At 33.6% G+C, this 14,651-nt stretch overlaps 3 protein-coding genes across 3 annotated transcripts; 1 reads left to right on the forward strand and 2 right to left on the reverse strand.

Annotated features, from left to right (window-relative positions):
* The first annotated feature begins 516 nt into the window (after positions 1-516).
* Positions 517-2,258, forward strand: LOC108843499 (CBL-interacting serine/threonine-protein kinase 14). The gene is given in 4 exon segments (XM_057002711.1): positions 517-804; positions 806-874; positions 876-1,755; positions 1,758-2,258. Coding segments are annotated over 4 exon segments (1,344 nt in total). The 5' UTR covers positions 517-777; the 3' UTR covers positions 2,126-2,258.
* A 5,590-nt stretch (positions 2,259-7,848) lies between these two features.
* Positions 7,849-10,056, reverse strand: LOC108843111 (CBL-interacting serine/threonine-protein kinase 15). Its single transcript, XM_018616211.2, has 2 exons — positions 9,849-10,056; positions 7,849-9,585 (listed from the first exon to the last, which is right to left on the reverse strand). The coding sequence occupies exon 2, from the start codon at positions 9,262-9,264 to the stop codon at positions 7,993-7,995; it is 1,272 nt and encodes a 423-aa protein (XP_018471713.2). The 5' UTR covers positions 9,265-9,585; positions 9,849-10,056; the 3' UTR covers positions 7,849-7,992.
* Positions 10,057-12,958: 2,902 nt separating this feature from the next.
* Positions 12,959-14,210, reverse strand: LOC108840913 (protein LURP-one-related 15). The gene is made up of 3 exons (XM_018613715.2): positions 13,785-14,210; positions 13,458-13,685; positions 12,959-13,302 (listed from the first exon to the last, which is right to left on the reverse strand). Exons 1-3 carry the CDS (start codon positions 14,073-14,075, stop codon positions 13,156-13,158), a joined length of 666 nt encoding a protein of 221 aa, XP_018469217.2. The 5' UTR covers positions 14,076-14,210; the 3' UTR covers positions 12,959-13,155.
* Between the last annotated feature and the right edge of the window lie 441 nt (positions 14,211-14,651).

The raw sequence follows: 14,651 nt of genomic DNA on the forward strand, positions 1-14,651 counted from the left end.
ATTGTTTTAAAAATAAAAACAGTAAAACATAATTATAATTATAAACTAATAAAGCAAATAATATTTATTCTTCCTCAATTTAGAATGAACTTTTTTCTATATATTTTTATGATGAGGAATTTGGAAAAGAAAATATGTTGCAATGTTGAAAATTACTTTCTCTTAAATTTGAGGGAATGTGACATGCCTCTTTATTAAATTTTTGTAGGAAAGAATTTTATAATGAAGAAAATTGAAAACAGTTGGTGGAAATTTTATAACACAAGGCGAAGATTCGAATATGTAAAATTTAATGCGATGACCTAACCCTTGGAGATACCAAATCAACACGAGAACAAGCAAGGAAACACGTGGATGGTTGTTAATTCAACTCAACGTCCAAAATCTTCTTAAAAGAATAAAAAAAAAAAACAAAACAGAAAAACTCTCACGTCTTTGGTACCAAAGAGAAAAAAGTCAAGTATTTACATAACTACCCTCGTCTCCCACCTCAAGACACTGATAAATATGTAACAAACTCGATACAGAGCTTTTTATCTCTTATCCGAAATCAAAATCGATCTCTCTATCATATTGTTCTCAAGTTATCGTATCAGTTTTGCTTTTTCAAATCTTTACTCATCAAGTTAGTTTTGCCTTAGCTTTCTTCTATCAACAACAAACAATCAGTGGAATTTTTTTTCTTATTTTATTTTTCTGGTTTTGAATTCGTAATGGTTACGCAGACTTCAGTATCAGGGTACAGGAATTGAGTTCAAGACAGAAGTAATCTTAAAAATGATGGAGGAGAAGCAGAGAGGTGTTTGTGTTGGGGAAGTACGAGGTGGGGAAGCTGGTGGGATGCGGGGCGTTCGCGAAAGTGTACAGAGGGAGGGGACACGGGGACGGGTCAGAGCGTGGCGATCAAAGTAGTGAGCAAGCAGAGGCTGAACAAAGGAGGCCTCAACGCCCACGTCACGAGGGAGATCGCTATCATGCACCGCCTTCGCCACCCCCACATCGTGCGCCTCTCCGAGGTCCTCGCCACCAAATCCAAGATCTTCTTCGTCATGGAGCTCGCCAAAGGCGGCGAGCTCTTCGCCAAGGTCTCCAAAGGAAGATTCTCCGAGGATCTCAGCCGCCGCTACTTCCACCAGCTCATCTCCGCCGTCGGTTACTGCCACTCCCGCGGCGTCTTTCACCGGGATCTCAAACCGGAGAACCTCCTCCTCGACGAGAAGCTCGATCTGAAAATCTCCGACTTCGGACTCAGCGCGCTGACGGAGCAGATCAGACCAGACGGTCTCCTACACACGCTATGCGGGACCCCCGCCTACGTGGCGCCCGAGGTCCTGGCGAAGAAAGGGTACGACGGGGCCAAGATCGACGTGTGGTCGTGTGGAGTGATACTGTTCGTGCTTAACGCGGGGTATCTACCGTTCAACGACCATAACCTGATGGTCATGTACAGGAAGATATACAAAGGAGAGTTCCGCATCCCCAAGTGGACCTCCCCTGATCTGCGGCGTCTCCTCACTCGTCTCCTCGACACGAACCCGCAGTCGAGGATCACGATCGAGGAGATCACCCGCGACCCCTGGTTCAGACAGGGGTACGACGACAAAATGTCCAAGTTCCACCTCGAGGATTCCGACATGAAGCTCCAGTGGGACAGCGAGACGCGGGTGATGAACGCCTTCCACATCATCTCGGGATCTCCCGGTTTCAACCTCTCCGGTATGTTTGCCGGGAAGTACGATCGGGTGGAGCGGTTCGTGTCGGATGGACGGCGGAGAGGGTGGTGGAGAAGCTGGAGGAGGTGGCGGCTGAGGAGAATCTGACCGTGGCGAGCAAGGAAGCGTGGGGGATGAAGATACAAGGGGAAGGAGGTTGCTTTGCGATGGTTGTGGAGATCAATCAGCTTACGGACGAGCTGGTGATGATCGAGGTGAGGCAGCGGCAACGAGGTGGAGGGGATATTTGGTCAGATACACTGAGGCCTTTCCTCGTGGAGATTGTTCACAAACCGGACGAGACGGTGGCCGGTTTACAGACAGCCCATAACCGGGAAGATGCTTCTTCTTTGCGTGACGTGAATACGACGACTAGTGATTTAGGTATCTGTCAATATCATCCAAAAAAATAAAAAAAATGACAGAAGTTATGGCTTTGTCTGACAAAACTATTCAGGAAAATTCTCCCAATTTTTATTTTTAAATATGTTAGCCTCTGTAACTTATCATGTAATCTTTGATTATCAATGTTTTTGTAAATGGTTATCAGAGCTTGTTTTTGTAAATGGTTATCAGAGCTGGGATGCACCAAGAAGAAGAAAAATATGTTCTTGATAGGGGCAGAGAAACTGCCATGACAATGGCAAATCGTGCACGAACCGCGTGCATAGAGACATATAGTGCATTACGCGACACGCAAATATGATACTATTAATGTGATACTATTTTTACCAAGAAAAAAAATGATACCATTAAGGATTTATATGAGGAGATGAAAATCAGATGAATAATGGTAGCCCTGCGATTATGCAACTGAAATTGTCAATCAGTGAAAGCCAACTGTCCAGATCTGAGCCATGAGAAGTAACGGAAGTACTTTCACCTTTTTGATAAGTAAGAGCTTGTCCTTATCGCATTGTGAATAGTTGGTGGTCTTTCGCATGTGCCACCATACACCAATAATTCTCTTAATAAATTCCTTTATTTCCTGCTATCCACATTGAAACCATTGCTCAATAATTCTCTTAATTAATTCCTTTCTTTCCTGCTATCTACATCGAAACCATTGTCAATAATTCTCATAATTAATCCATTTCTTTCCTGGTATCCACATCGAAACCATTGCTCAATAATTCAACATTTTATAATCGACATAATTAGCATATCAATAAGTGACAAATTCATATCAATAATCTGTCTCCAAGCATGATATGATTCCTTTTACTCAACGATCATATCTTACACTTTTGTACTGACTGTCTTGTACATGCTAATTGTACTTAGTACATGCATCCAACTTTATGTGGATATAAAAGGAAAACATAAACACATAACTAATTTCATTAACTTTCATCGGGCCACCAAATTTTAATGTATACTAAACAAATTTTACAATTTTTTTTTGTAGCTGGATTACCTTATTAAGCATTACAAAGAGTTTTAAACAATGAAAATCAATAAAACAACATAGAAAACGGGTACACCAGCAAATCCAAAATAAACTAATATATCTATTTTGCATATGAATCACTAAAATTTTTTAATTCATATTTGCTTTTGGAATAGATGAATCTTAAAAGAGATAACCTTCGTAGTAATCCAAAAGTACTACGCTTCAGACTAAGTTGAAAACGATTGTCATTCTCTTTTTGTTATTCCAGTAGGAGCCAACGAGATAAGATAAATCTCTATTTTGCTCTATTAACACAGTCAAAGAGATTACCATTCCATAAAACTCACCACGCTTCAGAATAAGTTGAAAACGATTGTAATTCTCTTTTTATTACTCTAGTAGGAGCCACCGAGATAAGACAAATCTCTATTTTGCTCTATTAACAGAGTCAAAGAGATTACCGTTCCATAGAACTTCATGCTGCCTTTCGAAGTAACCATAGTTTGCAGCAAAAACTCTATCACCATCGAATGAAAAACCATCAACGATTGAAGCTGATAAGACTCGTCGCCACCATCCATAATAGATTTATAATTACATTTTCTAAACAGTTCAATTTAACTGGAAGTTTTATCTTTCCAAACCAATTAGAAAAAACATACAAAAAAACAATAAAAAAACCTTGTTAGATATAAAATAAATTGACAATAAAACAGCAACCGGAAACACAATATATCGAAAAAAGAAAAATAAAACGAATTAAACAAGCCGATGTCGGAGCTGGAGAAACTTCTGACCATCAGCTTTGACCGAACCTAGTAAGTTCAACAAATTTTACAATTAAAAATAAAAATAAATTAAAGTAATCATATCGCTAAATTTTACACGAGGGCCATAACCAAAGCAAACATTTTGTAAATGATACAGCTTAGACCGACGATTTCAAGAAAAAGCCCAGCTTCTTTAGAAAACTGATTGCATAATAATTTTTGGAAAGAGGGGCGGGGGCAATATATTGTTCATTAATACGGCAGTTAATAAATTGTAATGATGAAAAGTAAGCTAGTTATGTTGTTAGGCTAAAAAATGAGTCTTATTGTGATAGTTAAAGCCAGAGATTGGGTGGTTTTTTTTTTTTTTGTCAACTGCCCATCTTCATTTGTTATCCCCCAGAGATTGGGTCGTTTCTTTTGTTATCCAATTTATTGGCCCACTGAAAAATCCAGATTAAGCAGAATCCTTATACATTAGAAGTCCTATCCGGCTATTAAACCTTTGATTTGACCAAATCGAAAAGAGAAAAAAATGTATTGGATTATGGGCCGAGGGTGGTCTATTGGACCCCAAAAATTCAATGAGCATGTCCCATCTAGTCGTTGTTTCTTCGAATCGGGCCGGTCAACAAGAAACATCCAACCATCAAAGACATTTTCCAAACCATATATGTGTATGAACAGCTAGCTGTTTTATCTTCGACCGCTCCTTTTCTAAAAAATTATGTGACGTACGTAATTAGAAACACGTAAGACACCAAAATAAATGGTCGACAAACACACGCTCAAAAAGATGCATATTTAATTTGTTTTGGGAACATAACTTCTTTTCTTTTACGTTAAGAGCATCTCCAGGGACGGATCTAGAACAAATTTTTACCGGAGTCACAATAACTAAACTCGTTTATAAAATAAATTTTTTTTTAAAAAAATACCTTACAAATTAATCCTACGTGATTCCATTTTCTGGAATCTTTTTATCACAGCGTCATTTGTTACTTTCTCAAACAATTCTTTTTCAACAAAACAAACAACACAATCATTTAAAACTTGATCACTTATCCGGTTCCGCAAGCTAGTCTTCACAATCTTCATCGCAGAAAAACATCTCTCAACTGTAGCAGTGGCAACTGGTAAAGTCAAAACTAGCTTTAAAAACCGATAAACCTGAGGATGTGAAAGATGTTTCTTTGTCTCCACCATCATACATGCAAGATCTCCAAAATTCTTCAAAGTAGAAAATCTTTTATCTTCACGGATGTTATCAATATAGAGACCAAGTTGATGTTCAAGAGTCATCCGCTCCATATGACTAAAATCTTCAGGATAAAACTCAGATAATCTCATAACTTTCAAGGGATCAAACTCACGAAATGAATCACTGGGGCTCAAAGAAGCAATACAACCAAGTAATTCAGTGTTTACCTCGTCAAAGCGGTCATTAAACTCCTGAATTTGCATATCCAATACAGTGTAAAAGTATTCCACCTTGTAATGATGCAAGTTGGTTATATTGCTTCTTTTTCTTGAACTCTTCGAATTAAACTCATCATCCATGACCAGCAACTCAATCTTATAATTTTCACAGAAGGAAAAAACTTTGTTGATCAGAGATTCCCATCCATTTTCCCTGAGCTTATACAATTATTGTTTGGTGAATTTCACAAGCGACATAGCATTCAAGATATCCAAGTCTTTCCTTTGAAGAGCTTTTGATAAGCTATTTGTGATCCCAAGAAGAAGCAACATTAACTGTAAGTAGAACACAAATTCAAAGGTGTGAAAGTAATTGAGAAGACCATTAGCTTGTCGTCTTTTGATACCATCACTCCCATCACTTTCGACATACTCAAGTACTTTAATGATTGAAGAAAACAAATCAACCAATCGCAGCAATGTCTTGTAGTGAGAACCCCAACGAGTCTTACCGGATCTTTGAAATGAAACCTCTTGGTTAATCCCTTTCCTGTCTTAATTTCACCTTTCTTAATTCTTTCCTCTATTTGTTTCCGAAAATCTTTTCGAACCATATCTTTCCTCTTACAAGAAGCCCCAACCACATTTAACAAGACATCAAGCTTATCAAAGAAATCACCAACTCCATAATGCTTTTGAGCAACTGCCACGACGACTAACTGGAGCTGATGAGCAAAACAGTGGACATAATATGCAGAACTGCATTCTCTCACACTAGGTCAACTTTCAGAACTTGTTACCACTTCTTTCGTTATCTTTTTCTGAATTTTTTTTAATTGGGCTTTGTACTTAAAATTGGACTATAAGTATGTTTTATTGACAAATGATTTTAACTAATATTTTTTGCTGACATACGCAAGTCGTTTGTCAGTTAGGTTTATATTTTATTGACAAACGTTTGTCAACGAAATCCATTATTCAATTGGGCTTTGTACATTTGAAAGTCGTTTGAAATCGTTTGTCAACTAGGTTCATTTAACTTCTTCATCTCTTCCTATCTGATCACCAAATATATATATTAACTATATACAAAAAAAAAAAATTCTGGAAAAGTAGATGGTGCACGTGACACCGTAGCTCACCACATACATCCGCCCCTGAACAACTCCAAGATACTATATAATTTCATATTTAAAGTTTTTATCTTTCAAAAGAAAATTTTAAATTTGAAATTTTTATTAGTGAAGTTTCAAATATAGAGTGTCACTATTCAAAACCTCAAATTTGAAGTTTCACATTTTTATTTGCATTTTGGTCTTTCCAATTACATAATACATTTTTTATGATTCTTAGATAATTTGTTGTTTATTATTTTAATCTTTATAAAAAACTATATCTTATAATATTTCATATTTGTTTTCATAAATTTTAGTTTTACACATAAAACTAAATATAAACTTTAAAATAAGTAGTTTTAAGGTTTAAAAACATCTTTAGACTTCAAATATGAAGTTTAAAAACATCTTTAAACTTTAAATATAAAGTTTTGCAAGCTTCAAAATATAGTGTCTTTTCTTGTAGTTTAATATTTAGTTATGTATTTATATTTATAATTTATATATTTACTGTAAGATTTTATTAATTAATATTAATGTGATATTTTTATATATATGCTAGTTATTTATAAGTTTTATGGATTTATATTAATTATAACAAATATAGGGACCATAATATAAAATACAAATAATTTTGAAGTTAGGTTTGAAGTTTTTCTTTTGGAGAATAACACATTAAAACTTGCAAACTCTAAAATAGAGTGTTTTTTTTGGAAATGCTCTAATATACATAACATTCTTTTTCAACATCTAAAGGTTAAGATAATACAAAACCATAACAATATACATTAAAAACTCTATAAACTAATAATGTTGAGATTAAAATATTTTATTAATTTTTGAAAAATATTGAATTTTCTGTTTCAGAATATATTTTGTATAAACTAAAATAAAATAGTTAATTTTACCATATTATATATTAATTAAATTATGAAATTTGAATTTTCTATTATTTTAATTTTTATTTATTTTATATAAAGTATGTTTAAGTGTGGTTTGGATATAACTTTACTAGATATTAGCAAAATATATTAGAAATGTTAAAGAGACGTAGAAATCATCATTTTATGGTTCATATAAAGCAAACAATACAATTGTTCGTTTGTATTTATACAAAATGCATATATTTATAAGCTAGTATTTTATAGTTTTAACGAGATCATATACTAATATTTTTTTCTTTAAAAATTATTATTATTTTCTTTTATAGATTTATGTCATATTTTGAACAAGTGTATTTAGGATTTAATTTTTTTTATTAATATAATATATTATTTGTCGAGTATTTTTTATAGATTTTTCTGTATAGTAAAATTGTGTTTCCTAGACGTGTTCTTTCTCATCCTATTTGATTTTAGTTATTTATTTTTTTTGCTAAAAACTATTTGATTTTAGGTTTCAGATGTCTACTTTGTGTTCCAGATATTATACATAATCCCTTTTTCGTGTAGTGAAATGAGTTTATTATTGTTACACCTCGAAAACAAGAAACAAACGTCTTAAAGATCATCAGAATCAAGAACGAAACTAAACATTTTAGTACGAAAGAAATATAAAAAAAAGATAGTAGTAGTTTAACAGTTTCAATGCCAAGCCAATGCAATGTCCATCAAAGCTGGCCTTATACTCTCCTTCATCAATCTCTTATACTCCGCAGTATCTCCACCGTTCTTCTTCATCACCACCATGTGGAAGCTTGGCGCAATCTCAAACACCTCCGCTTCCACCCCTGCACCCTCTTTTCTACCTTCCATCTTCACCCTCCATCCTTCTTCCTTCTTCTTCACTTTCATCTTAAGTTCCCTCCCTACCTCCATCAGCTTCTCCGTGATCTCTGACGCCTCTCGGTTGGACGTAAACCTCATCTCCTCCTTCTCTTCGCCTTTCTCAAACAGTCCCGAGAGATCAAACCCGGTGGACAGCGAAATGATCTCAAAAGCATTCAGGTTGATACACTGCTTCTTTGCCTTGTCACAGTCCTCATGCACCGTTGACTCTGCGTCGTCGGTCTCTGCATCATCAGCATCGTCTTTCTCCTTTTCTAGGCCTTTCCTGAACCAAGAACTCTGCATGATCTTCTCAGTAGATATCCTCGTGTTGGGGTTAGGATCCAAGATCTTCTTGAGCAATCTCCTAGCCCCGGGAGCAAACCAGTTGGGGAACTTGAACTCGGCTTTACCAATCTTCTTATACAAGTCAATGAGGTTGGAGTCACGGAAAGGGAGATAACCGGCAAGGAGCACGTAAAGAACGACACCACAAGACCACACATCGGCTTTAAACCCGTCATACCCATTCCTGCTCATAACCTCAGGTGCAACATACGCAGGGGTCCCACAGGTGGTGTGGAGCAAGCCGTCTTGGCGTCTAGAGTCAGAAAGAGCGCTGAGTCCAAAATCAGAGACTTTGAGATTCCCATGTTCATCCAAGAGAAGATTCTCAGGCTTCAAGTCCCTGTGGCAAACTCCGAGGGTGTGGCAGTAGTGTACGGCGCGGACAAGCTGCTGGAAATACTTTCTGGCGACGCCTTCTTTGAGTTTGCCGGCGGAGACTTGGTTGAAAAGCTCACCGCCCTTAACGTGCTCCATGACGAAGTAGATTTTAGATTTAGTGGCCATGACTTCATGGAGGTGGACAATGTTTGGGTGTGACAGGAGTCTCATGACAGAGATCTCACGCTTGATCTGGTCGGTCATACCAGTAACATTGACGATTTTATCTTTATCGATGACCTTAACAGCGACACCATCACCAGAAACGAGATTCCTGGCATGGTAGACCTTGGCAAAGGTACCCTGGCCAAGTAACTTGCCGACCTCGTAACGGAGCATCAGCACTGTCCCTTTCTTCTCCATAGGATTTAGCTTCACTACTAGTAATGCTAAGAGCAATAGGGGTAATAAAGAGCTACAAATATACAACTAAAAAAAAAAGAAAAAAGAAAAGAAAAAAATGGGATGGGGGTGATGTCAAGAAGCAAGAAGAGAGTCAACCGTCCACGCATAGAACATGCTTCCACGAGGCGTTGATTCGAACATTCTGAGAGTGAGAGCAGGGATGATGAGGGATGAGGGTGGTGAAGAAAAAGGGAGGAGAAGGGAGGTGTAAAGCAGTACTAGTAGTAGAGCACTGCTGTTCAGCTTTCAAATACATGTTTCTGCATTTGTTTCAAAACCCTGCAATAATAATAGGAGAGCCCTTATTAAAACATAAGAAAAAAGTAAAAGACAGATCCACACAACATATAGATCCAACAAATATAAATATCGAGAGAAACATGCAGATATCAGGCAAATAGACCAGCCAAGCAAATAATCTGTAGACTTTTTCTTTTTGGTTTCTCCTATCTACTAGATTACTTAGAGCCAAAATGAAAACCTTGAGATGTGGAACATATTGTACATTAAATCCAAAGAAGAAAAAGAAGAAGAAAAATCACCTCCTGAATGAAGCACGGAAGAGATAAGTTCCAAAAGAAAAATGAAGCGCGGAAGAGATGCGAGAGAGAGAAAGAGAGACCTGCTTGCGACAAATGATAGAACACACACAAAGGCGAAACCCTTAATTATTATTATTATATAGAAGAGACAGAGGAGAGAGTTTGTTTGTTTGTTCTAATTTAAACCAAACAGCCTGTTCTTGCTTGTCCCTTTTTGCTAACAAATCTTGCTTATTGGGCTGGTTGGTTACTGCTTTTATATTAGTTCTCTAATTATCAACTGGTTTAGATTGTTTTTTATCACTTCTGATCTTCTTTTTTTAATCATTACACAGTCACCAAACTTATCCTTCTCTTTTTTATTTTTTTCCCAACTTTACAGCTCTTTCTTTCTTGTTCATTTTGCTTTTATTTCTTTGCTTATTTGTCTCTACTATATACAGTGACGTTTGGGTTATTTATTTTACGGAACTATATCATCGTTTTGAATTTATTGATATTAACCAATGAAAACGGAGACTGTTTTGAAAACCATTTACCCGACCCACCCCAAGTCATTGTAACGGGTGATGGTTAAGTTATAAAAGGAAAACATGGTCCGTTTTGAAATTGGAAGATTTATTAACGATACGACAAACAAGATTTGGACGACTTGATGGCCTTTCAGTCAAGGTTACGAAAAATTAGATTTTTACAGACATCTGATTAATTTTGGAAAAGAAAATAAAATGTTAGGAGACTATAATACTCGTGTATGATAAAAAAATATTTACAAAAAACAAATTATAAAAAAACCATTTCTATAATTATTTAAGAAATCAACTGTCATGTCAACTCTCACGATACTTGATTACATAGTTATTTTTTTGAGAAACTTTCAATTAATAATTATAATTATCATTAGTAATCTTTCTTTTTATTTAACTACATTCTTATAAAAATGATTTTTTGTAACCAAGCTGTTACAAAAAGACAATGTCCTCATGTTAGTTACATATGTGTATCACCTTAGCGAAAGCAGAAGCAGTAGCAGTATGCTGTAGATGCAGTATGCTGCAGAAGCTGTATGCTCTTATTAAAACTTTTAATAAGATGATTGGTAAAGCAGTAGTAGTATACAATTTTTTTTATAAAAGTTAGTATATAATATATTTATTTTAAAATTATATATATTAAATTATAGTATACATATTAATAATACTTTTTTATTAAAAATAATGAATCTCAATTAATAACATAAATTAAATTAATTTTTAAATGTGAAATATTATTATTTAAAAATATAATTTTTTAAATATAAATTTATTTTTGGATATAAAATAACTTTAAATATTATTAAATAAAATAAATAATATAAATTTATTTTTGGATATAATAATTTGAATATTATTAAACAAAATAAATAAATTATCATTATATATATGCTTTTTTATTTTGTATATTAATATATAAAAGAAATATAATTTATTTATTTTATTTACTAATTTCAAAATTATTTTATATCGAAAATTGTATTTTAAAAAATAAAATTTACAATTTAAATATCTATTTTTAAAATAATATTTTGTATTTAAAATATAATATAATTTATATAATTAGATTATATTTTAAATGTGAAATACTATTTTTAAAAAAAATATATTTATATTGTAAATTTATTTTATAAATGAAAATTCCATTTTCTGGATATAAAAATAATTTTATGATATTTTAAATCAAATAAATGAACTAATTATATTTATTTCTTAAATTTATAAATTGTAAATGCAAATGCTATTCCAAAAGCTTCATATGAGAGCATTTGCCAGAGAACATTTGGAGAGCATTAGCATTTAGTAAATGTTTTTCTAAATGCTTTTCTAACCAATGTTGATTGGATAATATGGAGCATAATGCTAATGATAATGCTCTACCAATCAAGACTTTAATGAAATTTACATGCAATTTCCTTTTTGTAAATATTTTTCTTTTTTCTTTATTTACAATTTTTCAAAAATATTTTCTAGAGTCCTATCTTACGTTATAAAGACAAAATCCTACGTTAAGAATATTGTAACTTTGATAAGTATACAATGTACAATTTCTAAAAAAAAAAAATCTCCTAACAATTTTATGTAATTTTATTAATTAAAATGAAATCAAATTCCTAATCAAAAATAGATTGTAATAACTATTATCATTTATGCCAAAACTAAATTGGGATAGTTATTAATAAAAAATCTAAATAATATAATAATATATTATATTATTTGTAGTAACAGTTTAACACATATAAATTTATAGAACAACTCAAAATATTTATAAATAAATATGAAATTCTTAAATAATATTATAGAATATTAACCAACTATTACAATTAATTTATTTTGTATGATTTATATACATGTATGAGGTTTCAAAAGACTATTCTTATTATATTCATTTATGTAATTTTGAATCAATCAACTTAGGATAATTTAGTTTTAATTTTCCTATTGTATCCTCAAAACAATATATATTAAATTATACATAATCTACTTAAATATATTTACAAATTTAAGATAATAATCAAATTAAATGTAATAACAAAATTAATCAAAAATTGATCTCTTATAAGAAAATATTATAGTTGAACAGGAAAAATAGATTTATACAATATATCCAAATAATAACCAAATATACGAGATATTATGGTTTTGATTGGTTATTACTGTAGATGCTTTCAACAGCCACAATTACGCCAACAACCCTGAATTTACACAAATCTTATTTTCTATTTTTTTTTAAAGTTCACAACTTTTTTTAAAATCCACAATACTTCTTTGAACTCATGTCTTTATAATTGTTCTGAAGAAACAATTACCTACAGCCCAAATTTAAAAGTTCTTAAAAATTAAAAATCTAGAACCAAAGAAAAAAATCACGGCAATAATTTTACAGCTAAAAAAAATGAAATTAGAGCTTTTATCAATTAAACCCTATATATCCAAAATCATACCTCTAGTTTAAATAACTCATATTGTTTAAATTGAATAATACATATTAATTATAATATAAATTACAAAATAATTAAAATAAAATATCATTAATTATTATAATTTATTTATTTTTTATATTTATAGCCGTGCACGAGGACGAAGAATCACCTACTATTCACATAGTTGAAGATCGTTAATTTTACAATAATTTTACAAGTAGGAAGAAAGATGACACACTAAGTGTTTTAAGAAGAAATCCCAGTCACAAAGTGTCCAGAGAACGTACAACAATACAATACAAATACAAATACAAAACCAAAAGCATATGTAACTAATACGTGAGCTTGTGATCAGCTGCTGCCGCTGGCTTCTCGGTTAACATCATCAAGAATGACGACGAGAGAGGCGATAAAGGCATAATCTACGTTTGGATAAACCGTCACGGAGAAATTGTCCTTTCCCAAGAACACGCTCTGCACAGTGTGCTTCTTGTGCATCTATTATACATATACAAAACCATTCCATTTAAATTACCAACCAAGTATTCAAAGTACGTAGTTTTGTCCTTTTTTTTTTAACTCAAACAATTCATAAAACGTGGGAAAACTACCAATTCACAAATAGACTTAGGAGAGAGAGAGAGAGAGTTTACTTGGGCAACGATGGCGTCAGATTCTCCGGCGTAGACAACACAAGAGCGCTCGAGCCAGCTCCCTTTGACCCTGAAATCGCATCTATTCTCTTCCTTATTGTGACTCAAAAACACATCAAGTTTGGTCTTAAACTGAAGCATCGACGATCTCTTCACCGTGTACAGCAGATCACGCTGCTCTGTACTCCCTCCTCTAAATACTTGCCACCTGTCATGCAAGCTCATCATCTGCAATATAAAATTTAATTTAATTTAGTTAAAGCCCTAGCTTGTACATTCAAACTAATCTTAGTTAATTAGGTTGTGTGTTGTACTAGATCTACGGACCTTCTCTCTCAGAGTCAAGACCGGAGATCCAGAACCATCCAGTAAGATCCTCTTGTCGTGAAGGCCAAACACCGGCTCCTTCACTTTGAACATCAGGTTTCCGTTAACGTCGGTTATAACGAAGTTACCGTCAGTCCACGTCATCATCTTCCGCACAATCGCCATATCCACGGGGTACGGAGCGCAGAACCTTTGATCCACTATCCCTCCTGCGATGCCACTACCTTGTGGAGGGGGAGGAGCCGAAGGGGCTGTCCCTGGTGGGTAAGCGTACACATAAGGCTGCTCCATTTTCTTTTCTTCTCCCTCACAAAATGTATTTTTATTTTTTTGGTATATTAATATATGCTCTCTCCCTCTCGCTCTCTATATTTTTCCTGCTTTGGTGAATTTGTTTTCGTCTGGTTATGGCCGATAAGATAAGTTTAGGCAGGCATGGGTTTTTATAGAATCCACACGCCCCAAAAAATTGGATCGAATATGTTGACTTTTAACTTTTGCTTGAGGAGAAAAGTCGGCGCATATTATTCTAGTTTTATTACATTAATTAGAAAAACCAAAATAAAAAACAAAACAAAACTATCAATACTATTAATTCTTCAACATATCCAGTTGATAAATGTTGGCTCCAGCGATTAATGACAACAAATAATGTATCCTATATTTTCGAATGTAACCACCCATGACACAATAGTATAACGTAACCACCTCCTTCACAATAATAAAACAATAGAAAAATTATATAGGGAACAATTAATACTTGCACTTAAAATACGTAGGTTAACATAACCACCCCCTATACTCTTTTTACACTTATCTATTTAATAACTATCATAATACAAAATTAATTATTTTTAACAAGGTTTT

This window comes from Raphanus sativus, chromosome 2, assembly GCF_000801105.2.
Source record: "Raphanus sativus cultivar WK10039 chromosome 2, ASM80110v3, whole genome shotgun sequence".
NCBI classification, from domain to species: domain Eukaryota; kingdom Viridiplantae; phylum Streptophyta; class Magnoliopsida; order Brassicales; family Brassicaceae; genus Raphanus; species Raphanus sativus.

What these genes read in the sequence shown, in the direction of transcription:
- LOC108840913 (XM_018613715.2), bottom strand. Translation starts at nt 14,075, where the DNA reads ATGGAGCAGCCTTATGTGTACGCTTACCCACCAGGGACAGCCCCTTCG. An exon ending in TCTTGACTCTGAGAGAGAAG is followed by an intron (nt 13,686 to 13,784) that starts GTCCGTAGATCT and finishes TTTATATTGCAG; the next exon opens with ATGATGAGCTTGCATGACAG. An exon ending in CTGACGCCATCGTTGCCCAA is followed by an intron (nt 13,303 to 13,457) that starts GTAAACTCTCTC and finishes TATGTATAATAG; the next exon opens with ATGCACAAGAAGCACACTGT.
- LOC108843111 (XM_018616211.2), bottom strand. Translation starts at nt 9,264, where the DNA reads ATGGAGAAGAAAGGGACAGTGCTGATGCTCCGTTACGAGGTCGGCAAG.